This window comes from Mytilus californianus, unplaced genomic scaffold (genome assembly GCF_021869535.1).
Source record: "Mytilus californianus isolate M0D057914Y unplaced genomic scaffold, xbMytCali1.0.p SCAF_1, whole genome shotgun sequence".
Lineage (NCBI taxonomy): Eukaryota > Metazoa > Mollusca > Bivalvia > Mytilida > Mytilidae > Mytilus > Mytilus californianus.
This window is the reverse complement of record NW_026262581.1, coordinates 86,192,394-86,218,889: the sequence shown is the minus strand read 5'-3', so window position 1 is coordinate 86,218,889 and position 26,496 is coordinate 86,192,394. Positions and strand designations below refer to the sequence as shown.

At 31.4% G+C, this 26,496-nt stretch overlaps 1 protein-coding gene across 1 annotated transcript in view; it reads right to left on the bottom strand.

The window, feature by feature from the left end:
• Positions 1–1,256: 1,256 nt before the first annotated feature.
• Positions 1,257–26,496, bottom strand: part of LOC127725400 (guanine nucleotide exchange factor subunit RIC1-like) — a 45,474-nt gene continuing 20,234 nt past the window's right edge. Inside the window, exons 11-32 of the mRNA XM_052232342.1 lie at positions 26,338–26,484; positions 24,995–25,162; positions 24,297–24,407; positions 23,508–23,597; positions 22,949–23,114; positions 17,751–17,858; positions 16,671–16,801; positions 16,248–16,376; positions 15,939–16,035; positions 14,548–14,672; positions 13,987–14,033; positions 13,430–13,554; positions 10,498–10,640; positions 9,464–9,550; positions 8,465–8,549; positions 7,827–8,082; positions 6,838–7,011; positions 6,213–6,331; positions 5,638–5,814; positions 3,588–3,759; positions 3,074–3,262; positions 1,257–2,367 (exon numbers count right to left, since the gene is read on the bottom strand). Of these exons, the coding sequence (XP_052088302.1) occupies positions 2,136–2,367; positions 3,074–3,262; positions 3,588–3,759; positions 5,638–5,814; positions 6,213–6,331; positions 6,838–7,011; positions 7,827–8,082; positions 8,465–8,549; positions 9,464–9,550; positions 10,498–10,640; positions 13,430–13,554; positions 13,987–14,033; positions 14,548–14,672; positions 15,939–16,035; positions 16,248–16,376; positions 16,671–16,801; positions 17,751–17,858; positions 22,949–23,114; positions 23,508–23,597; positions 24,297–24,407; positions 24,995–25,162; positions 26,338–26,484 (3,078 nt within the window). The 3' untranslated portion in view covers positions 1,257–2,135. The remainder of the gene's footprint in view (positions 2,368–3,073; positions 3,263–3,587; positions 3,760–5,637; positions 5,815–6,212; positions 6,332–6,837; positions 7,012–7,826; positions 8,083–8,464; positions 8,550–9,463; positions 9,551–10,497; positions 10,641–13,429; positions 13,555–13,986; positions 14,034–14,547; positions 14,673–15,938; positions 16,036–16,247; positions 16,377–16,670; positions 16,802–17,750; positions 17,859–22,948; positions 23,115–23,507; positions 23,598–24,296; positions 24,408–24,994; positions 25,163–26,337; positions 26,485–26,496) is intronic.

Sequence of the window (26,496 nt, the reverse complement as noted above, 5' to 3'; positions counted from 1 at the left end):
CTATTCAAATTATTTCTATTTTATTTTAGTGAAATAGAAGGTACTATAAATTTGTCTTTTTCTGTAACAAGAAACAGTGACCTTTTTTCTATTTATTTTCTGTAACAAGAAACAGTGACCTTTTTTCTATTTATTTTCTGTAACAAGAAACAGTGACCTTTTTTCTATTTATTTTCTGAAAGCGTTTTATTTTATCATTTAGTTTTCTTTCTAGCCGATATAAAAGTGTGTTTTATTCATGTTAATCCTAACAAAACATAACATTTTGCACATCCTGTAGCTTGAAAACAAGCTCAGTGGTTTATAGTTTATTATAATTCTATTGAGAACAGCACAGTATAAACTACATTTTGGCAAAGTGTATATACAAATTCTTTATCTTTTTGTTGATTCTCCCTCCCAACATTAAGGTGAAAGAAATGAGTAAATGAATAGATAAATAAATAATAATACAAACATAATGCCTTCTAAATAACACCAGATAAATAGATAATTTGTATGGTGGACAGTGTTCTACTAATATAATGCATGCTTGTAAAGTAGCAGCAACTAAAAGTAATAATTCATTCTACTCTCGAAGCATAAAATGTAGGCCATGGCGATCCAAATGATACTAAACTTTCTTTTAATGAAAACCTTCAATAACTATATTTTTGGCTGAATACAGCTTCTGATATTTACTTCTATGTCCTTTTGGTTAAAGCCTTGGCTCATATCTTAGTAACAAGATCTCAAATTGAGGCTATTTCTTTTAAAATCAACAATTACTGTCATAAATGTTGTAACTTCGAATTCAAAATAGTAGATTGTACATAGTGCAAGTTGTTTATTTTAAAAACTGGAAGCTGAATACAATGCCATGTATCTTATGGATTTTGTTTCCCTAAAAATATGCAAGACTTACTATTACTGGTCCATTACCTGAATTATTATAATGAGCAATTTAAGTGTCATTTTCATTGGATTCCGTTAAATATCAATATCAAGATGGGAAAATTCTAAGCTTGAAAATCCGAGAATTAAAAGGGAAAAATATCTCAAATAATTTGATTTATCATAATTCTTTAGTACAAGTACCTTTTGGTCTAGTTATAACAGTTATGTAATAGCTGAACATATTTATAATACATAAAATTGTGACCTTTAGCAAGTGTTAAAACTCATATTTGGCACATGTAAACAATACATTACCTTTTTTAAAAGGTTTCATTTTAAATATAATTTTACACATTTTAAAATGACAATAAACTAATAAAATATGTTTACTTTTATTATTTATACAGAATCCACTGAAAGCCTTAAAATTGTGTGAAAGTTCCAAGTTAACTAAGCACATAATGAATACATTTCTCCATGTAAATGGTTGAAGATTGTATGAACACAACATGTATTTTGAGTTATAACACTTCCTCATATAAATCAATAATCATATTCACTTTTGACACATTTAGATGAAGTTTTTCTTATAAAACAAAAAATAATTAAACTGATTTATTTACAACCTTTTGTCTACAGGAATAATTACCCTGCACATAATAAAAGCTAATTTTCAAACTTCCCCATTTAAATTAACATTCCTCCTTTCGAGCGCCACTGATGAGTCTTATGTACACAAACACATCTCTAACGTACCAAATTATAAATGTAGTATCTTTAATGGGTTTTTAAAATAGAAACTATACAAATAGTCAATTCTACACGATATCATCTTCGTAAAAATTATTATTGAACTAAAAATTGCTATAAAACACAGTTTGATTCAATGTAAGTGTTTTCACATTCTCAAAAGAACTTTTAATTTGAACTCTTATTCATATAGGTCTATTTGTTAACACTTCATCTCCTCACATACACCTATCAGAGGCACAGAATTGTCCATATTACAGTTTTCAATGCTTGATAATTTATCTTCCATAATAAGACTACTTCAACAACAAATTTAATCCTATGTATGTAACTTAAAGATAAATGTAGATTTAGAAACAAAACAAAAGGCCTAATTTTAATATAAATGTATTAACTTGGAACTTTCTCACTCAATATCACATTTGACTTATCGTCATGGAAGAATACACTTATTCTGGTCCATAAACCACATAACATAAACAATATACATTTAAAACAATAACAAATAACTATGATACGGCACATTCACTAGGTTTCTCTTCCTTTGTTTTCTCCACATCTTTTTCTGGTGAATCTTTGTCTAAAGTCCGTATATCTTGTGGTACAGGTGACAACTGTTCCTCACTAATGGGTGAAGGATCAATTGGCTCAAGATGTAATGTCGGTGGAGTTTGTTCTACTAGTTTTGATAACACTTGAATTTGTCCTCTAATGGCATGAAAAAATGGCTTGTATCCAACACTGAAAAATGGAAATATCTCAATTGGGAAAAGATTCATTTAGCAATCATCTACAATCTTAAGTAAAATATTACGCTTAATACAATATAAACTACTTTCTTGATAATTTGATAAAATTTATAAAATAAGTAGAAATGTAAGATAATTTGTTTTGTTCTGAAGAGTGACAATGGATGGCAGTTAAATGTCCAGTGGCAAATTTAATGTATATTCAAGCTGAGAACATCTTAATGCAGTAAGAATGTGAACCTTGCTGAGTACTAGGCGGACACGCTGAACCAGATTTTTTAACATGCTACTTCTCAAGGTAACAGTCAGCAGGAATGTCACCCTTCTGGACACATTATCCTCACACCAAGCTGACCAGCCTTTGCTGTTACTCCTTAATTCCGAGTGCTTAGTAGAGAAGCAGAAAAATATCAATTTTAAAGTGTTTGGTTTGACAGAGCGGGGGTTCAAACCCACAACCTCCCATACTCAAGGAGAGCATACTAACATGATATCACTGAAGCTCTGCTAGGAATGTAGGAATACAACAGAAAAGTTTGACATTCAAATAAGGATTAATTTATATCGATATTTATTTTAGTTAGAAGGAATAACCAGTTTGATCATATAACACTTATGCCTTCTGAATGTTAAGTGTTAAGTCCAGACATTCTATAAAATTGTACAAAATGTTTTCCAATACTAATGTGATCCCTTACCATTCTGTGTCTGACCACAACTCTAGATATGAAAGTCCCTCTCTCATTCTTCCTACTATCTCTAAAGGCGTGTCTGTCATACTGGCAGTATTTACTGTCCTAACAACAGCTAAAGCATCTCGTATCACAATAGATACTAACAGACCCCATTCTAAACAACCTGCTTCTAACATGATCTGTAGCAAATATCTGAAAAGTAAACAATACCATACATGGAATTAATCCTAGACAATATCTTTATAACGAAGGATAAAAAAATGTTTAGAAATACTACATTCCTGTTTATATTGTATGCATTTTAAACTCTGCCACTCAAACATAAAAAAATAGGCTTTTGTTTTTTTGCAATGTTGGGTTGCTGTTAATTCATATAACTGAGGTATTCACATTCCATTTCTTTTATCTGCATTTGTAAAGAAACTAAAATTGTTTGTTTTTTAAATGGCATCATTATTCTTGAAAGGTTTCAGTGCTCTATTGCCTTCAAACTTATGAAGCTGCTATATTGTCTTACCTGAGTTCCAGCTCAGACTGATGTGGTCCCTTGTTAGCTATTTCTTGTGATAAAAGTTCTAACTCAGGAGAAAGAGATTCTGATTGTGAGCTGTTTTCTATCATGTAGTCAAATTCTCCTAACAATGAACTGTTATCTGATATTTCCATTGTGGCTAAACTACTTTCTTCAGCTGAAACAATTTCACAATTAATTCAAAAATACTGATTAAAGTGATTTAATGTAGACATAAAAGTCAAAATACACAAGATGTTTTCTGAGTCCAAGTATATACATGTAATTTGATAATTTTGATGAAAAAATGACATCATGAGCTAAAACAATCTTGAAAAATATTATTATGTGTAAAATTAGATATATGTATTATAATTTTTCTGTAAAAACAAAACTGTAATAAGAGTGTGAATATTCATGGATTATCAGAGCCATTATAAACCCTTTATGAACCTTTTCCTTTATATGTTCATGTAAAATAAGGTGCTGGTAGTAAGCTGCTGTTTTACTACTGATAAGAATTTATAGCTTTTTTTCAGAGAGCATGCTACTGAAGTAAAATGTTCAATTCCAACTTCTAAGTTTATGCAAAATTTCTGAACAAAATTATCAAAGAAGATATACATTAAAATACCACCATACCATCTGCAGCACAAAGGCCATTTAAAATATTTAAATGGAATCTTCAGCATATGAATATAGGGTATCAATTTAAAGATTATTATCAAAATTTCAAGATTTCTCTTGTGCATGTTTTTAACACAAAGAAGTATACCACTATATGAACAATGATAAACCATTATTGTTCGCTGGGCTTCAATCAGTGGTTGTCGTTTGTTGATGTGGTTCATAAGTGTTTCTCGTTTCTCATTTTTTATATAGATTAGACCGTTGGTTTTCCTGTTTGAATGGTTTTACACTAGTCACTTTTGGGGCCCTTTATGGCTTGCTGTTCAGTGTGAGCCAAGGCTCCATGTTGAAGGCCGTACTTTGACCTATAACGGTTTACTTTTACAAATTGTGACTTGGATGGAGAGTTGTCTCATTGGCACTCATACCACATCTTCTTATATCTAAGTAATACAACTAAAACACTTACTTCTAGACACCTGTGGCTTTAGGAATATATCATCAGTGAGTGATTGTATAACACTATATGTACAAGTAATAAGACTCAAACACTTACTTTTAGACACCTGTGGCTTAAGGAATATATCATCAGTGAGTGATTGTATACCATTGTATGTACAAGTAATAAGACTTAAACACTTACTTCTAGACACCTGTGGCTTAAGGAATATATCATCAGTGAGTGATTGTATACCATTATATGTACAAGTAATAAGACTTAAACACTTACTTCTAGACACCTGTGGCTTAAGTAATATATCATCAGTGAGTGATTGTATACCATTATATGTACAAGTAATAAGACTTAAACACTTACTTCTAGACACCTGTGGCTTAAGGAATATATCATCAGTGAGTGATTGTATACCATTATCTGTACAAGTAATAAGACTTAAACACTTACTTCTAGACACCTGTGGCTTAAGGAATATATCATCAGTGAGTGATTGTATACCATTATATGTACAAGTAATAAGACTTAAACACTTACTTCTAGACACCTGTGGCTTAAGGAATATATCATCAGTGAGTGATTGTATACCCTTATCTGTACAAGTAATAAGACTTAAACACTTACTTCTAGACACCTGTGGCTTAAGGAATATATCATCAGTGAGTGATTGTATACCCTTATCTGTACAAGTAATAAGACTTAAACACTTACTTCTAGACACCTGTGGCTTAAGGAATATATCATCAGTGAGTGATTGTATACCATTATCTGTACAAGTAATAAGACTTAAACACTTACTTCTAGACACCTGTGGCTTAAGGAATATATCATCAGTGAGTGATTGTATACCATTATATGTACAAGTAATAAAAATTAAACACTTACTTCTAGGCACCTGTGGCTTAAGGAATATATCATCAGTGAGTGATTGTATACCATTATATGTACAAGTAATAAAACTTAAACACTTACTTCTAGACACCTGTGGCTTAAGGAATATATCATCAGTGAGTGATTGTGACATGTTAGGATCACTCATTTGAGATTTTAACCTGCCAGGATGTGAACTTTGTTCATTTTCCATCGTCTTTGTGGAGTCTACTATATCATCATCTAAAAGTGACAAAGATCCTAAACTAGATGTCGAAACTGAAAAGTAAATTAAAGTACATTTCATTTTTTATTAAATCACAACCATATTGATAAAGTAAAAGCATTCTTTCAGAATACTGTTATTCATATTAGTAGAGGATATAAGACAAGTATGATACAAAATGTATCTGGGCATTATAACAATATAAAGCACAGTCTTAATCAAAACTATTTGACATATTGGTTCATATGAACTAACATCCTATTTCATTTTTTCATGATCAAGGTAAGTAATTTTACTTAGTAAATGTGTATATCAAAATTACAAATCAAAGTAAAAGATCAAATTTCAATTTATTTGATACCAAAATTAATGTTTTCCATATATATTTCAAATATATATAAAACAGCAGACAATATTTGATGAATACATGTACACATGAAATTAAGCTTACAATTCTTAAATTTCATTTGTTGAAACTGAGCATATGATAAGACAGGTAATGGCCACTGGAACTGATGATGTAGGTCTCGTAATGCTGTGACAAAGTCTTCAACTTTTCCACCTTTTAATCTGAAATGGAAATTGAATGCCTTTTAGAGCATGGTAATGGAAAATTATAGATTGGTGTGAAACTTGATGGTTAAAGTCATTACTGCCCGAACATCATTACAACCATTACCCAACATGTGTTTTTCTTGTTCAAACTTTATCTTTAGCTGGCACTGTTTAAATAATTGTTACATATTGAAATCAATGTATGTAGAATTTTTAATTTTTGTTTTTCTGTATATACATCATGACATGACTTGTATCCCAAAATACTATACTTAAGACCTTTTTTTTCTATACATTATTCTGTTAATCAATTCATAAAGTGTAATTTTTTCTACAAAATTTGCAAATTTGGACACATATTTATTAATTTTGAGCACATGCAAGTACCAAAAAAATATTCAATAGATTCAATAGCTAATTTACATGGCTGTAATCCTTATTAGAAATATATAAACATTATGGACAACAACACAGTTTATATTCACAATAAGACACTTTGCACTAACCCATTACTAAGTTACCTTTCCTGTTTTAGCCACGTAACAAAATGAAAGCCCTCCACATTACCAGCAAAGAATCCTAAATCCCTTAATCGATTTTCTTCTAGAAGTTTTCTAGCATGTCGACATAATAAAGTATCAATAAACATCTGATCTGATGGTTGTTCCTCTTTGTTTTTTGATGACTGTCGTATACTGTAAAAAGAAAAACATGAAACAAGTGATTACATATCCCATAATGACTTCTACAGTAAACCAAGCCTTATTTTTGTACTTCCAGGAAATAAATTTCACATAAATATTGTAGAACAGAAATAGATTTCTACATTCATCATAACTACTTTCTGATTCAGTTTTTAATGATTTCATTTCTGATTATATACCAGAAGCTTAACCTAATTTCAAAATGTTATTTTCTTATTCTTCTTACGAGTTTTTCCATTTCAAGATATCTTGGAAAGATGATGATAGTCCTGTAACTGCCTCTGCTTTATGGACATTTCAATACTGGAGATTTACTTCTGGAATTGTATTATTAAAATAAAAAATGGATAATACAACACTCAAGTAACTAGTGAAGACCTACAAACAATATTCAGTGGCAGCACAAGCATTTTTCTCAAGTACAAATCAAAGTCATTTTTTGGCACGCTAAAGCTTATCATGTGGTAACACAACGTTGGTATTCCAGCCTAAAAAAGAGACTCTAGAAAATTCCTGATGGTGTAAGAGGCCGAAATATACCAGCATATTTGTAATGTTGACGCAATCTGTAATTATGATATCTTATTCTTATGACTCTTTCTTTTAAAATTCTAAATTCTATTAGGGTTATGCTAATGAAATGAATGTTAGAGTTAGGGACTCGGATGTTTCATTTTTTGGACATGGACTGTGGGTCATTTAAGGTTATATATCCATTGGATGTTTGCCAAATTACTCAACATTAGTATGCTGTTGTTCCTATCCTCCCCCATCCATTTTAATGGAATAGTCCAATAATTAATTACCTTCTAAACAATGGATTATCTGACTTGGTATGTTTCAGTTTTTCTTTGCCTTTAGGAACATTCTGTACTTCAGATCCTGTCACGCTAGAACTTCGAACTCTATTCAAATTACTGACATTACTAACACTACTAAAGCTAAAGCCATCTGTATCAGGAGGTGTGATTGGTGGGCTAGAGTAACTTGAGGGGTAAGAGGAGCCACTGTTTACACGACTTAAAGAACTAGATAGCTGGTAGGACTCAACTTCAGCTGGATCTGAAATACACATAAATAATAAACTTAATCATATAAAGATACACAAATTTTCTTTTTATGGAATCTAAGCCTTACGCTGACTATTACAAGATTAAATCAATTAAATTGTATATGAAGTATTCATTTAGTATTTTTACATACATTTAAAAGATTCATTTCACATTTAATTTTATCAAACAACCTTTTTTTAATTTATTTATCAAACTGAAAATGTAAAACATAAGTGCGTTTTAATAGGACAATCGTCATTATCAAAGTTTTCAACTCTCATTTAATTGAAATAGTACTAGAATAGTACTTTTAAAAGTGTACAAACAAGTAATAGAATTTTAATTTAAGTGCACTAGAATGGTATACAAATACAACAAATGTTCTACCTTACCTATAGCTTTAAGGAATCTGATAATATCTCTGGCCAGCTCCCATTTACCATTTTCTAATGAAGAATCCAGTAATAGTGTGGCATGCTGAAAAGTTAAAGCATTATGAAATATTTGTACAAATTATGAATCAAATATAGAGGTATATCAACAATATAATGGACTGAGTCATATCAAAATAACATTTACAGGAGGAATATTTTCTTATAATAACCTATAGTGTGTTTTCTCTATAATGTTTAACAATACACCTCTCAACTGCTGTGGTACATTTATATAAAGTGCCAACTTGACAACTGATTTTGGAATAAATATAAGAGTACACATGCACACCCGTCTGTTCAATCAGATATACAGACAGTCAATCACTGCAATTGGATAACAAGAATAGTTTCTATCAACCTGAACTTTTTCTCATATAGATCAATCTAGAGTATATGAGGCTGCTAACTTTTGGGGAGAAAAATATACTTATAATCTGAGATTTATGGTACATTTATATCTATTTACATTCAAATGTGATAAATGTTACAATCTAAATGCTCAATACAGCTATAATTTTAATAAAACTTTCGATGGAAGTTTATTTTACATTTAACCATTAATTGATAGGACTGAACAGACTTATGTTGATCGTAAGAGTCAGAAAGGCATAGCAGATTTTAAATGCTTTTCTTTGGGTGTATTATATCAATATGGAAAATTCTTCCTTTCTCATTCCAAAACAGAAATTCTAAACTAATTGTTTCTAACGCACAGGGCCTAAATCTTGGTCAATTCTTAGGACTGTGGTCACTTTCCCTTTAAATTACTTAAAATGCAAATGTATTTATGTCTGCATTTCCAAGTTATTGCACTGATGATTTTCTAATGTTGTAGGACTAAAATATCATTTAGTAGGAAATACCATTCTTAAAATCTGCATTTTAGTTTCAGTGAAAAAGAATTTGTGTATTCTGTACAAAATTGAGGAATGTGTGAAGTATTTTCAGTGAACTAACCTGTTTACTTATAATTGGTCTTTCTAAGTTTTGTAATATTATAAGATAAGAAGCTGCAGTCTCTAACTGGTTATCTACTAAGCATACCTGTAATTATAAAATATTTCAAATATACATATATGGTAAACATGAAAATTTTATAATGATAGACATTTGGTTAAATTAACAGACATAACAAAACAGAATGTAAAGGACTGGTCAGAATTGAAGTGATGAACGACAAAATGCCAAATTTTAGTATACTGGGTCATTATGATTGGACAAGGTGATATAAGGATAAGTTTGTACATTACTTCAAAGCAGTATAAAAGCAGGCCATTTTCATATTCAATTCAGTAAGTCTATAAACAGTCAAACATAATTATAGTGAACTATAAACTGTTACCAAAGGCAGGACCTAAACTTCAAACCTGGGTAATATCTATATCTGTAGCCAACAACTTAACTAACTTAAGTATCTGATCTGTATCATATTGTATATAAGCGTTATACTGACTGATTCAAATAACATTTGTTTATTGTAACCTCTAATCTTATGCCTCTTTAGACTTTTGCAATTCTGGGTGAAAAGTCTGTTTTTATTTTACAGTTAAATATGATTAAGATCAGATCACATTTTGACAAAACAACACAACATATTTTTGAATTTATTCTCTGTTAGGTTGGAGTTGAACAGCTTTCTATGTTGTCGGTCAAATCTAATCAGAAAAATCATCTATTATTTACCTGTAACTGGTTGAAGTATTATCCCCTAACTTAATAGTTCACAGGGTTATCTCCCCTAACTTGATAATTCACAGGGTTATCTCCCCTAACTTGATAGTTCAGAGGGTTATGATACTATTTTGAAAACCAACACCAAGATGATAACAGCCAATTTCGTCTTCAAAATAATTCTTAAATTGTATTTCTACCAGACAACAGATGTGATTAACAAAAGTACACACATAAGCCCTTTGGTCAAGTGAGATTTACGTATGTGTTTTTGTGAAAATAAAAAATGATGTTAAAGAATATCTTAAAAGTCCACTTACTTCAAACAGATCTTTTGGATTACCAACTGTGGAGAAAAGATAAGGCCATAATGCAACTTCTGTTTTCCTTGCACAATGTACAACTGTTTGTAGATATTCTGGGAACTCTTGTATAAATGCTACAACACGTGGCAGTAATGGATCTGTAAAATAAGAAAAGAGCTGTTTAAATGTTCATCTGTCCTTCTATATGAAACAGATAAACTTAAGGCTTGGCAAGGCTACTTCAATAAAATATTTATGCAAATACACCATATCTGATCACAAAAATGATGTCTAGGACTTGCTGGATGTATACATATATTATCTTTGAATATTGTTTTTATTGACTTAATATTGATTTTGTTATCTGTAAATTAAAAGCAAACTAAATATTATTGTTATATACATATGCACTTTCATGGATCTACAATCTGTCAACTCCTGTATCTTGGCATTGCACAAGGTCACGTTTTTCTCTGACTGTTTATGACGTCTTTACACTAAATCCATTGGATGTTGGATGTGTACTGATTGATAATTTAGTCTTAAATGTATGATTTTTTATATTAGTTGTTATTGGCTTTGAACTAGCTGTCAGTAACTGCCAGTACTCTCAGATCTGTACTTAGTGTCTTTTTGTTGTGGGGATGTATAAGTACCCGGTCACATCCACATGTTTCTTTTACATGTATTTCTATTTATATCCATCTGATGAGTTAAGCCTTTTTCAACTGATTTTTATAGTTCGTTCTTATGTTGTACTGTTACACCACTGTCCCAGGTTAGGGGGAGGGTTGGGACCCCGCTAACATGTTTAACCCTGCCACATTCTGTATGTATGTACCTGTCCCAAGTCAGGAGCCTGTAATTCAGTGGTTGTCATTTGTTGCTGTGTTACATATTTGTTTTTCGTTCATTTTTTTGTACATTAATTAGGCCTTTTAAAGCTGACTTTGCGGTATGGGCTTTGCTCAATGTTGAATGACGTACGGTGACCCATCCGATGGCGATAAGCAGGTTATCTGTAATCACAACTTATAACACCTGTTGTAAATGTTAATTAGCTGAGGGTCATAAACTTGTCAGAAACAATAAGACAGGTAGAATTATAGTATTTTCATGCGAAAATTTATTTATTCTTTCCAAATTTAAGTGACGAAATTGATTTGGAATACTTTCGTCATTTTGAAAACCGTTTCGTAAATGACGAAAATGATGAGCGCTAGCAAAATCACTGTGCGGCTATAGCTGTTAATTTCTGTGTCATTTGGTCTCTTGTGGAGAGTTGTCTCATTGGCAATCATACCACATCTTCTTTTTTATATATAATTTAAAATACTCTTCTAAAAATAAACATTTAATCATCAATTTTTGTAAAATTATTCATCTTCTATTTATCATAAATTCAAATTGAATTTGAAAAAAAAAATGTGTGTCTTATTAACCCCCTCTGTTCAATGTATTCACAACGTGTTTAGACTAGGTGTGATTTAGAGCTTGATACATAGTTTAGACTAGATGTGATTTAGAGCTTGATATATAGTTTAGACTAGTTTAGACACTTGTCAATTGTTTTAGACCACCTCTAGATTTATTTTTCTTTGTATTTTCCATTTTTTATCTTTATAATTTAATAATAATTTATTGTTTTCTAAAAATCAAATGTTTTCCAAATGTTGATAAAATATGAATAATAGCTCCATAAATATTGGTTAAGTTTCTTCTGTATAATGTTATCATAGGTTTTATAAATAGTATATTATTATTAAAGTTTTAGACAAGAATGGTTGAAACTCATTTACAAAAAAATAATTGACAGGTATCTGATGAGTTAAACTTCACTCATTTTTGTTAAGCCTGTGAAATTTATTTCGCAAAAGCAAGACATAGCGATCCTATATTCCGTCAGCGAAGGCTACGGCGTCAACATTTAGGTTCAGTCTGTTGTTAAATTTTTTATGGACATCAATAATTTTGTCAAACCTACATGGAATTAGATGAAATTTGGACAGAAGCTTGTTTATGATCAAACTACAATATCCAGAGCCAAATTTTGAAAATATTTATTTTCATTTTTCCCTATTTTACTGATAGATGGACTTTTATTTTATAGTTAACATTCATATTCAGTCTTAGGTTAAATTTTTTCAGTTATCAATAACTTTGTCAAACCTTCTTGGAATTTTATGAAATTTGGACAGAAGCTTGTTTATGACCAAAATACAGTATCCAGAGCCAAATTTTGAAAATATTTATTTTCATTTTTCCCTATTTTACTGATAAATGGACTTTTTTTTTATAGTTAACATTCATATTCAGTCTTAGGTTAAAGTTTTTCAGTTTTCAATAACTTTGTCAAACCTTCTTGGAATTTTATGAAATTTGGACAGAAGCTTGTTTATGACCAAAATACAGTATCCAGAGCCAAATTTTGAAAATATTTATTTTCATTTTTCCGTATTTTATTGATTTATGGACTTAAGTTTTTTTTACATTTAACAAATAGATACAGTCTGGGGTTAAAGTTTTTTACATATCAAAAACTTTGTCAAACCTTCATAGAATTTTATGAAACTTTTTTATAATTAAGAGATAATGTCTGAAGCACACTTTTGAAAATACATTTTCATTTTGAGTATTTTTCTGATAGATGAACTTTTATTACAGTTAACATTTACTGACAGTTTGGGATTAAATTTTTTTGACATGATAAGTTTGTTAACCTTCATGGATTGTTATGAAACTTGGACAGAAGCTAATCTTCAAGACCAAGAAATAGCATCTAAAGAGAAAGTTTGAATCTTTTTTAACATTCTGTATTTTACTGATAAATGGACTCATTTTTTAAATAAACATTACACTTTTACACTGACAGCAGCAATTGTAGGCGAGACACAGGGTTCAATGGAACCCCTTACAAATTTTTGTATATAATACTATATGTACTTACCAGGAATTGGTTCTTTGGATGTAGCCTCGGCCTCTAACACTTCATGTAACAATAGCTCTAACACGTGAGGGAAATAAGGAAGCTCTGTGCAACATCTGGCAATGTCCAATGCATTTACACCAAGACTGAAATAGAAAGGAAATCTTTACAATGAAAGAACAACAATTTGATTATCAACTTTAACCTAAGAACTAGTAATTCTATAAACATGTAAAGCTTTTTGCAATGAAACACTTAGACATATCAACATATTTCTGAAGAAAAAATGCAATTCTATCTACTTCATTTAGACTTTCCATCCATGCTTTTTCCCACCAATGACCACCAAAGGATTTTCGAAAGCATATGTTGGAAACCTAATGATGTTAAGTTGCCTTATGACTTTTTCACTTTCTCTCATATTCCAAACTGTAAAGTGATAACAGAAAGCCTCCAGCAAGTGGATGTTAAGGTATAAATAAAGATACATGTGGTACGCACCATACTGTCCTTTTTCTCAATTAAGATGACAGAATTTGTAACAATAATTTTGAAAACTAAAAACCTCTAAAACTTACTTTCTTCTTAACAACTGTCTTAAGATGTGGTGTAAATAAATCTGACTCTGAAACACAAATATATCACAGTTAATTTAAAGATTTTGTTTTTAAATATATTATATTTATTATAATTTAGAAAGTGGGGGCTGATCTCAAGTCACATCAAATAATTGACATTAATAACTCTTAAAAAAAAAATTAAAAAAATGGAATTCTTGAATCCGACATCAAAATAATGCTAGGTTTTAATTTAAATTCTTTTACTAAGATACTCCATCCAAAACATCAATAGTGAAAATTATTTGAAAGGACTCCCATTCCTAATTATCAGTAAATTGAAAGAAAATAGCAACATACCTGATCTTTTAATGAGTGCAATATTTTTCCAACAGATCAACATCAGAATGATGGGACAAAGGTATATAATATCATGTACAGCATTTACGGGTATGAAAATTTGGGCAAGAATGTAAACACAGTTATTTCAAAGCTATCAATGCTACTGTCTGTGATTCATGTATACTAAGAAACTAAGACATAAAGGCTTGGGGTAGATTATGGTAATATCTGAATACTTACAGTTCGTTCAATTGTGGAGAAAGGTAAATTATGCATAGCATGTCCTGGTTCTCCAGGTGACTTGTAATTGTATGTCACAGCATCAGTGGCAGCACCAAGTATCACAGCATCTTCAAATAACACAGCTAAAAAAACATGAATACTAGAATTAATTACTAGAGTTAAAAAACACAAATTGTATACTTTACATCAAATAATACTGTGGGTAAAGAAAGTCATTACAACAATATATATATATTGAGAGGTTTTTATTAATGTGAATAATAAGATTGGGTGAGTATCGCAATAATAAGAACTCGCATTCTGATATCTGCAAGCAGATTTTTCTGCATTCGCAATAGTTAATCTCGCATTTTTGTCCATTCCTCAAAAATTGTAATAATAAATGCCTACACTAATTTCTGAATTTACAGTACTTAAAAGTTGAAACTTTTCTTCACTTGTAATAAGATTGATTGGTGTTTGCTTTATGCTGCCTCAGCACAAAAAGGCTATATTGTTTCGACTCTGGTCATATCTTTTATCTTATCCTCACTTTAAAATATTTCTATATCAACAGTACAGACATTTGATTGATTGATTGTTGTTTTTTTAACCTCCAGTGCCAAGTATTTCTTGCATATCTAATTCAGAAAATGGGTTGAATTTTAGATTTTGACAAGAGACTTATATGCATAAAGATGTCTTAAGATGACTTCAGTGTTGGTCTTTCCGAGAATCTTATCATAATCATATTACATGGAAGAAAAAAGACATGTCTTAATAAAGTTTCAGACATGCTACCACATAAACATGATCAAAGATGCATTCATTTTTTTAAAGTTTTGCTGGTCTATAAAGAAATAAGTTCTCAAATCTATATATAGTAGGCTTAGTTTATGATAAAACTATAAACGAAAAACAAATAGGACAGACAGCACCCAACAACAATCACTCAATAACAGGCTCCAGACTTGGGAAAGGCACATACAGAATGTGGCAGGGAAGTCACTTGTTTTGTACAAGATTATATACATTCTATTAGGTACCATGGATTTATTTATTTTCGTGGGTACCAATTTTGGTGGGCAGACAAAGACTTGCATTTATCATGGATATTTGCATTCATAATTTTGCATAATGTCTGCATTCATTCCCATAGAAAATTAGTAATTCATTATACATTTAAATTTGAGGTTCCCCTGTACCCATGAAATCCACTAAAAATTGGTATACAATGAATAATAATCCACAATATCGACACATCTTAAGACAGATGTTAAGAAGAACACACAGTAAGACTTACCTAGGGGGTGTATATCTACTCTGAATGGTAACATAATTCTCTTAGACATGAAGTTATGTGTTTTTGATTCATTTCTTGGGTAAACAGAACATAGAGTAAGACTTACCTAGGGGGTGTATATCTACTCTGAATGGTAGCATAATTCTCTTAGACATGAAGTTATGTGTTTTTGATTCATCTCTTGGGTATAATGGCAACCAAACCTACAATAAAAAAACAGAAAAATAAAACAAAATAAGTACAGTATGCTGACAGACAAAACAATGTAATGTAAAGTGTGACTTCCTTTTTTTTTATTTAGTTACATCAAGACAAAACTATTGCAAGCAAATTCTTATTCCTTTTTTGTTTTAAAATTTAGGAATAGAGTTTTGGGAATTCACAACTTATTTTGATGATCTTTTTATCTACTAACCTTCATTCCTTGTGCACCACAACCTAGCCATAAAGCTTCCATTAACTGAGCCTTTCCTACATTGACTCTAGATGATGTCCACATGTTTTCAACATTTGTGGCAACCATTGCTGGTGGGCAAAATGGCAACTGTTTAAAATAAATAAATCATCCTGATGACAATAAAATTTCTAGTTTTATTTCATTTATTTTTCCATTTATCAAAAACAAGAAGTAAACTTAATTATGAACACTTATCATTGTTAAACCATGGGTCCAATGAATATGTTCATCTTACAAACCTTATTAGTACTTGAACAATCAAAGGATTGAAAAAAAATCTGACACATGATCAGATACTTTTTGAAACGTACAAAATTCAAACAAAATGAGACTGCTAACAATGAAATTAACGATTTTACTATAACAACTGTGTTAACTTACTGGTTTATTTTTTGGTTGGTTGTTTTCTTTGATTTGAGGACCAGTATTATCACGTGGAAACATTAACAATTTACCAGCAACATTTAACAATAAACTTTCAGCTTCTTTGGCAATATGCTGATTCTTAGCACCTGCAAGAGAAAATCTGTTATGATGTACTGCTTCTTATAACACAAAAATCCATTGACTTTAAAGCACTTCATTCATTTTTATAACTGATGTTGGGTGTGATAATGACAAAATTTGCTTTTAAATTGACTGGTGCAACAAGTACTAATTCATCAGGGAAATAAAGTTACAAACTTTCAAATTTAATATGAATATAATTTTGATCATGATTGTTTTTTTTCTTTTTTCGACTTTCCTGTTATCTTCCATCTATAATATCGATCAAAAAGAAAAAGAAAAACCAGTTTCTTCAACATTAAGACTTTTGTTCATCCTTATAAAATGTTTCTCCAATAGATAAACATTCTAACATTGTAATTATCTTTGTATTAAGCTTGATGGAATATTACTTGGTCTTTATATGGTCAGTGACTGTGAGGATGAAGATTTGTCTGGTAAAGAGACAAAGATTTTATAACTATAATCTTATTTTTGTCAAAACATCATTACTCTTTTCTCTCTTCCTTTCTAATAGAAACAACAATTCTAACCTATGGAAATAGACAATATTCAGTAACAAGATTTACCATACTGTTTTGAGGGAAGAAAGTGCCAATCCTGTCACACAGACAGGATGTGGTACATAATTGTTAACAAGATTTACCATACTGTTTTGAGGGAAGAAAGCGCCAATCCTGTGACACAGACAGGATGTGGTACATAATTGTTAACAAGATTTACCATACTGTTTTGAGGGAAGAAAGCGCCAATCCTGTCACACAGACAGGATGTGGTACATAATTGTTAACAAGATTTACCATACTGTTTTGAGGGAAGAAAGCACCAATCCTGTCACACAGACAGGATGTGGTACATAATTGTTAACAAGATTTACCATACTGTTTTGAGGGAGGAAAGCGCCAATCCTGTGACACAGACAGGATGTGGTACATAATTGTTAACAAGACTTACCATACTCTGTTTTGAGGGAAGAAAGTGCCAATCCTGTGACACAGACAGGATGTGGTACATAATTGTTCAGTGAGACTTCCTGTCGTTTGTTGATATCTAATGCCGGATCTACAATTAAAACAAATAACAAAGCATTTTTCTTAACCATTTAAAATTTTAACTATGATTTATCTCTAGATGATCATTTCCAGTTCAGGACAACTTACAAGGATGCAGACAGATCTCGAGTAGAGTATTACTTGTTCCTGATTCTTTAAAGGACAGCAAGTTAGACAGTGTATTGTAATTAATTCATCAGAGAATTCCTCTTCTTAAATGAACAGTTTATCATTTAACTACAGAAAATGTGGCAAATTGTGAAGTCATGAAAAATATAATAAAATCAAAAATATTGACCTACTGACCCATTTCTTTACTTACCAATACACACACACATATCATTTCTAAAATCATTAATGATCAAATCATCAGATAAGCAGATTCCCTGTAACCACAAACTGTAATTGTTGTGAATCTTAAAATTATTGTAGATTCATTCAAATTTTGTTTTACTTTATATATTCATTATAAGAAATTGATCTGAGATAATTTCATTTCAAAATAATCACTTCAATAGTGAAAAGTGCTGACGAAAAACACTGACGCTAATTAATAACATTCTGTTTCTGTTCCGAGAAGTTTGGATAAATAAAAAAACCCATCATTATCAGGTCAGGAAAAAAATTCTAAAAAGGATGAGAGATATGAAGACTTTTAATATAAAGACATACTGTGGATTCATTATTATTCCTTGGATACCAATTTTTGTGGATTTCATGGTTATATGTTAACCACGAAATTAAATGTTCAACGAATGGCAAATTTACTATAGGCTTGTATGCAGACATTGTCAATAAAATGCTCCGCAGGGCGCAGCTTGATACGACCGCAGAGGTCGAACCCTGAACAGTTGGGGCAAGTATGGACACAACATTCAAGCTTGATACAGCTTTGCATTTGGATTGTGATTAAATATTTGACACAGCATAGGTTTCTGACACAGAATGAATGTGGTCTAAGAACTTAAAAATTTTAAATTGGACATTCACCTATTATTGTTCAATATCCTAAATCTAAATACATGGTTAGATTCAGCATATCAAAGAACCCCAAGAATTCAATTTTTGATGAAATCAAACAAAGTTTAATTTTGGACCCTTTTGACCTCAATGTGGACAAAGTTGATAACGGGGCCCAAAAATCAAAAATCTAACTACATGGTTAGATTCAGCATATCAAAGAACCGCATATATTCAATTTTGTTGAAATCAAACAAAGTTTAATTTTGGACCCCGATTTGGACCAACTTGAAAACTGGGCCCATAATCAAAAATCTAAATACATGTTTAGATTCAGCATATCAAAGAACCTGAAGAATTCAATTTTTGTTAAAATCAAACTCAGTTTAATTTTGGACCCTTTGGACCTTAATGTAGACCAATTTGAAAACAGAACCAAAAATTAAGAATCTAAATACACGGTTAGATTGGGCATATCAAAGAACCCCAATAATTCAATTTTTGATGAAATCAAACAAAGTTTAATTTTGGACCCTTTGGACCTCAATGTGGACCAATTTAAAAACGGGGCCCAAAATCCAAAAACTAAATACACGGTTAGATACAGCATATTAAAGAACCCCAAGAATTCAAGAATAAAACCCCATTGAAATTGGTCAAGAAATAAGCAATTTATACGAAGACTCTTCTTTTGCACAATACTGTGCAATTAAATATTTCTTGCTATTGCGCAATATTGTACAATTGACAATTTCTTGCTATTGCGTAATATTGTGCTATTGGATATTTCTTGCTATTGCGCATTACTGTGCAATTGAAGATTTCTTGCTATTGCGCAATACTGTGCAATTGAAGATTTCTTGCTATTGTGCAATACTGTGCAATTGAAAATTTCTTGCTATTGCACAATACTTATTATATAATAATTTACACATCCTGTTTGGTGTGTATCTCCTACCATATCATTATTATTTGCTTTTAAATATAAATCAGAAATAACCAACTTAAAATGGAAAATTTTAAAAGAATAAAAAAAGGAAAAAAAAGAAAAAAAAAAAAAAAAAAAAATCCCTCCCCCAAATTTTTTGAACCCCCTTATGATTCATCACCCCCAAACTCAATCCCAGCCTTCCCTTTGTGGTATGGTACCTTGCAGTACAATTTCAGAGAGATCCATACACTTGAACACAAGTTATTGTCTGGAAACTAAGAAATGCTTATTTTTGGCCCCTTTTTGGCCCCCAATTCCTAAACGTTTCGGCAATTACCCCCAAACTCAATTCCAGCTTTCCCTTTGTGATATGGAACCTTGTAGTACAATTTCAGAAAGATCCATACACTTACACACAAGTTATTGTCATGAAACTAGAAAAATGCTTGTTTTTTGCCCCTTTTTTGGCCCCTAATTCCTTTACTGTTGGTACCAAAATCAATCCCAACCTTCCTTTTGTGGTTTTGAACCTTGTGGTAAAATTTCATAGAGATCCATTCACTTAATCGAAAGTTATAGTGCGAAAACCAATATGTCTTCGGACGACGCTGGACGACGCCGACAACAAAGACGACGACGACGCCAACGTCATACCAATATACGACCACAAAAATTTTTTGGCGGTCGTATAAAAACCACGAAATTAAATATCCACGAACATGTAAGTTTTCCTTAATTCACGAAAATTGGTACCCACGAAAATAAATGAATCCACAGTAAGTATTTTGTTCCAGACATCGTTCTTTTACTTTGCATAGTAATTCAAACAACTTTATAAGTCAATAAAATGCTCCGCAGGGCGCAGCTTGATACGACCGCAGAGGTCGAACCCTGAACAGTTGGGGCAAGTATGGACACAACATTCAAGCTTGATACAGCACTGAATTTGGATTGTAATTAAATATTTGACACAGCATAGGTTTCTGACACAGAATGAAAGTGGTCTAAGAACTTAAAAATTTTCAATTTACCTATTCATACATGTGATGGACTGTGAAACTCAGATCAGGAGATTGGGAAATTTTGGTCAGGAGATTAGGACTCAGATCAGGAGGTTTTTAATCGACATTAATTTTGTTGTAAATGTAACCGTGTGCTGTAAAAATGGTCTTTTAAAGTGTGTTTTCTTCAACTTTCCATCCAATTTATTATGTTTATAGTACCCTTGTACTTATAAAGTTTCTCCATCTTTATATTCTACATGTTCAATCTAACATTGTATTTTTCCAGTATGTTCTTTAAATTTTTTACTTCATATTCTATAAAACAATCATTGCAACCAGAACATTTGTTTAGCTATCTGCAAATAGTTTTTATTTTTTTTTTTCTCTTGCAAATAGTTTTTATTTGCAAACTCAGAAAATCATTTTATCTGTAAATTTAGGGTCATAGTTATTATATAAATTTCAATTTAAGCCTTGAAAGGAAGTCTAGAATCCTCAAATAATTTTCAAATTATTATTTTTTTATTTGTCCTAAGACATTTAAAATCATTTAATAACCATCCTTGTATGATTATTTGTTCAATTTATATTTTATTTATATTCTTTTAAAAATTTTCATTATTAAAAGGAAAGTAACTTAAAACAGGATAAATCAAGGGAAGTAACCCAATAAATACACAGTTTTTGTTACACAACGGCAGTTAGCCTGAGGTAAAAATCGTTGATTACCTGTATGTTTGACACCCAAGCTGACAAGTGAAGCCATATAATTATGCATGTTAATTGATTTACAGGTAAAATATAACTTCAGGTAATGTCAGTTACACCAGATGCCTGAGATGATATGTTGGGCAGAAATTTTTCATTCATGAAAAATTTCATACACGGGATTTTTTCCTCTTCAACGGGAGGTCGGGAGGAGACCCCTGAAAACGGGATTATTGTACTCCCGTCGGGAGGTTCACATGTATGCCTATTCAAACCATATCATTATTATTTGCTTTTATATATAAATCAGAAATAACCAATTTAAAATGGAAAATGTTAAAGAAAAAAAAGGAAAAAAAAATCCCCCCCCCCCCAATTTTTTGAACCCCCTTATGATTCATCACCCCCAAACTCAATCCCAGCTTTCCCTTTGTGGTATGGTACCTTGCAGTACAATTTCAGAGAGATTCATACACTTGAACACAAGTTATTGTCTGGAAACTAGAAAAATGCTTGTTTTTTGGCCCCTTTTTGGCCCCAAATTCCTAAACGTTTAGGGCAATTACCCCCAAACTCAATTCCAGCTTTCCCTTTGTGATATGGAACCTTGCAGTACAATTTCATAAAGATCCATACACTTACACACAAGTTATTGTCCTGAAACTAGAAAAATGCATGTTTTTTTTGCCCTTTTATGGCCCCTAATTACTAAAATTTTGAGGGAAAACCCCCAAAATCAATCCCAGCCTTCCCTTTGTGATATGGAACCTTGTAGTACAATTTCATAAAGATCCATACACTTACAAACAAGTTATTGTCATGAAACTAGAAAAATGCTTGTTTTTTGCCCCTTTTTGGCCCCTAATTCCTAAAATTTGGAGGAAATTACCCCAAAAATCAATCCCAGTATTCCTTTTGTGATATGGAACCTTGTAGTACAATTTCATAAAGATCCATACACTTACAAACAAGATATTGTCATGGTCGTATAAAAATGCTTGTTTTTTGCCCCTTTTTGGCCCCCAATTCCTAAAATTTGGAGGCAATTACCCCCAAAATCAATCCCAGCATTCCCTTTGTGATATGGAACCTTGTGGTACAATGTCAGAGAGATCCATACACTCACACACAAGTTATGTCTGGAAGTTACAAAAATGCTTATTTTTGGCCCCTTTTGGCCCCTAATTCCTTAACTGTTAGTACCATAACCCCCAAAATCAATCCCCACCTTCCTTTTGTGGTATTGAACCTTATGGTAAAATTTCATTGAGATCCATTTACTTAAACTAAAGTTAGAGTGCGAAAACTAATGTGTATTCGGACGACGACGCCGGACGACAACGACGACGACGACGACGACGACGACGACGACGACGACGACGACGACGCCAACGTCATACCAATATACGACCACAAAAATTTTTTTGCGGTCGTATAAAAATTGTCACAAGCAACAGCAAGAAATTACTATAAATAAAACAACTACACTATACTTACTAGATTGAGTATTCTTTCTCTCCAAATTAAATAACATTATATGAGAGTCTATGCAAAAAACAATGAGTATATCCCTGAATATATTTAGTAATAAAATCTGTGACGGCACTTTCACTGACATGGAAAATGTATTATCTAATTTACAACTTCGTGGATAGCACCTTATCTGCAAAATGAAAAAAAAACAATAATTCAATAATTCTTAAACTAACTAAAAACTGTTGGTTGTTTGATCATTTTTTTTATTTGCTGGAATAAAATTATTAATTTAAAAAGTAATTCTGTATGGTAAGGAAACTTGTGTATAATATGTTGTATAATATGTTGAACTCTTTTGTTTTATTGTGCTGTTGAGGTTCTCTGTTATTGATGTTTTGCCCAAATTCATAAATATGGATACAAATATTAAGCATTCAGAAAAGATAAAAGTTTTTTCATAGGACTAAATGACATAATAAAATTCCTTTTATAATTATTGAGGGATTCTTGAAAATAAAAAAAAACAATTACAACTTTCATTGAAATTTTGTGTGTCAACAACCAATATTTGATAACATACTTCATCTCTTTGTCCCACAATGTTGTAACAGGCAACACATATAAAATCTTTCCACCATGACATTCCTCCAGATACTACTAAATCTCTTTCCTGATAATAAAGAGACAATAACCCTAGTTTAATAATGCAACAAGTAATTCTGATATCAAGGTTAATAAACTGTGAACAGAATAGATTGAAGGTCAGAAGGCAACAGTTCCTTAATTAGAACATCATTTCAAATATTGTGATAACAAAAAAATAAATTCTAAGTTAAGAAATGGTGTAAAATAAATGGAGAATGCGTCTATGGGCCACAGATGCCCCCGATTGTAAATATGCATGAGTCAACTTCCACATACAGGTGCAGGATTCATGTAGTTAAGACTGATTTGTGATTATAAGCATTGTGTATAAGTTTCATAACATTTGGTTGAGGCAAACTAAAGTTAGAGCATGGAAACGACAGATTTAGCCATTTTTCCTGTTATAAAGGGGCATAACTCAAGAACGGTAAAAGTGACGCAACCCAACTTGATCTGTGTTTTGTGGTAATAAGCATTGTGTATTAGTTTTACAATATTTGGTTGAGGCAAACTAAAGTTAGAGAATGGAAACCAATTTTGGGGAAAAACACGATGGACAGACGGGACGGACGGACAAGCGGCAGGGGCATAAAAATGACTAGACATTTGATTTATTACAAGAACTGTATGGTGTTTGCAATCAAATTCCAATGTGTTAATGTGCACAATCATGGTGCCCTAATGATGAACATGTAAAACATAACTTCCACTGGCATGCACATACCTGTGTTTCATTACCAAATAACTTCCATTTCCTATTAGAACAAGTATAATGTGCCAGCCCAGTCTTCCCTGCTACGGCCACACACTGACCAGTTTTATCTACAGCTGCATACTAAAATATCAAAGAAAAAAATGAAACTTCTTGCACTTCAAAGAAGTTGTCTACTTACATTTCACATATTGTGGCACAACATCAATACAAATTGACACATTCCTTTTTTCCATTCTCAATTTTAAAGAAATTTAAAAGTTCATCTATGTATAGCAACAGTAATCAAAGTAGACGAGGAGCCATTAATCATTATTTGCAAGTAACTATGAAATGATAAATTATGCCAAATTTGATTGTTATAAGCTGCACTAGCTGCAAATAAAGTGATCAGGATTCGTGTTTAACAACTACGTTCTATTTACAGTTATATGTATTTGCCCCAGTTGTTTCCCAGATCCAGATTTTCAAAAAGTTAATGCATAGAAGTCATGTAATGTAAATAGCTCACTAGCATTCTGGGCCAGGTGAAATAACCTAGCTGTGTTAGTACTCGACTAAGCCACAAACATGAATAAATTCACTCAGCTTGTTCTAACATAACATAGAACTTGAGTTTATTGTTAAAACCTGAATACCATATACTTTTATACAAAATTTTGATATATAAGTGCATTATCTTAACATCTAACGCATAAACAACAACCTACCCTAATAGGCCAATTTGAGGCAAGATAGCTGTGTGATATAGGAATCATCTGCCAGAGTTTGTTGCCAACTGACACATGAGATTCTAAATGACTAGGCTTCTGAGAGCTATCTCCCATATTTAAATAAATCTTATCTTCTCCTTGTAAAAACACATGTTCATGGTTTGCCTGCAAATACACAAAACTTAATGATTTAAATACAAATTTTAAAAACATAAACAAAAGATGTACCAAAGAGTAGTTTAAACACCTATGACATGGCTTTATGTTGTAAAAGATTCACCATATTATATGTTAAAAATAGATATGGTAAGTAAAGATAATATTTTTTCTTTACATCCTATATTCATTCAAAACAACTTGTGACATATCACTTCAGGAAGGGATTTTGATGAAAACTATTTAGTATGCAGCAACATTTAAGTTTAGAAATTTAGGAATAGTGTATATAATCATTCAAAAAGATGCACCAAAACTGCAACATTATACTTATAATTGTTTTGAGCACCAAGGGTCCAGAAATATTTCACATGACGTCAGTTATTTCAAAGGTCTGGTATCAAGTGTAGACAAGAGTTCTAACTATCTATTATTTTAAGTAAAAACTGTATCATTGTTTAAATCAAACTTGCATTTCGAATTTGGTGTTATTATATTGACCAATAATAGTGCATTCCTAAATAAAAACACCTCTGCTCTAAGAGAATTTTTTTTATAGTAGTTGTCCACGTCAGTTTATGCATGATTACTATTTTTTAAACATAGTGTTATCCTAAGATTTTTGCAAATACAATAAAAAAATACTTTTGTATTTTCAATGTTTATCTATAACTATAGCCAGTCCCTGCAATCATATATTATGTCCAGAAATTATATATCCTTTAGGTATATGTTCAGAAATTATATACCCTTAGGTATCTAAAATTTAAATCATGCCTCAATAAAAAGATGAAGTATAAAGATGCATCATAAATTAGTTTGTAAACATGATTACTTCGGGATTTTTGGTGGTGACAACATCTACATTTACGTTAATATCACAAGAGCCCACAAAATAAGAAAATTCATTATATGAAACGTTATCTTCTATCTAAGTGGATAAATATTTATGAATTGACAAATTAAAGAAACAAAACATTATTTTTTACTTTTAATTTTTTTTATTACAGAAGTTTTCATGAAAACCTAGTTTTCCAGTAATTGCAACATTGCATTAGTACTATTTTCTCAATATCGAGTCTACCTAAAAATTGGGATGACAATGAAAATGTATCTCTTAGTTTGGCCATACTACATGATCTGTAGATACTTGCTTTTTTCAAGCCTCATTAATTATAACTTACTGAACAAGGATTGACAGTGAGAGCACTTTTGACAAAATGAAGCTGCATGGCATGTGAACACTGTGTATTATCATTGTAATCAGTTTGATGAGCCTCTTTCTGGTCACCACAAACCATCCATAACTGATAACCTTCTAGACCCCACTCCTGTAAAGTGGA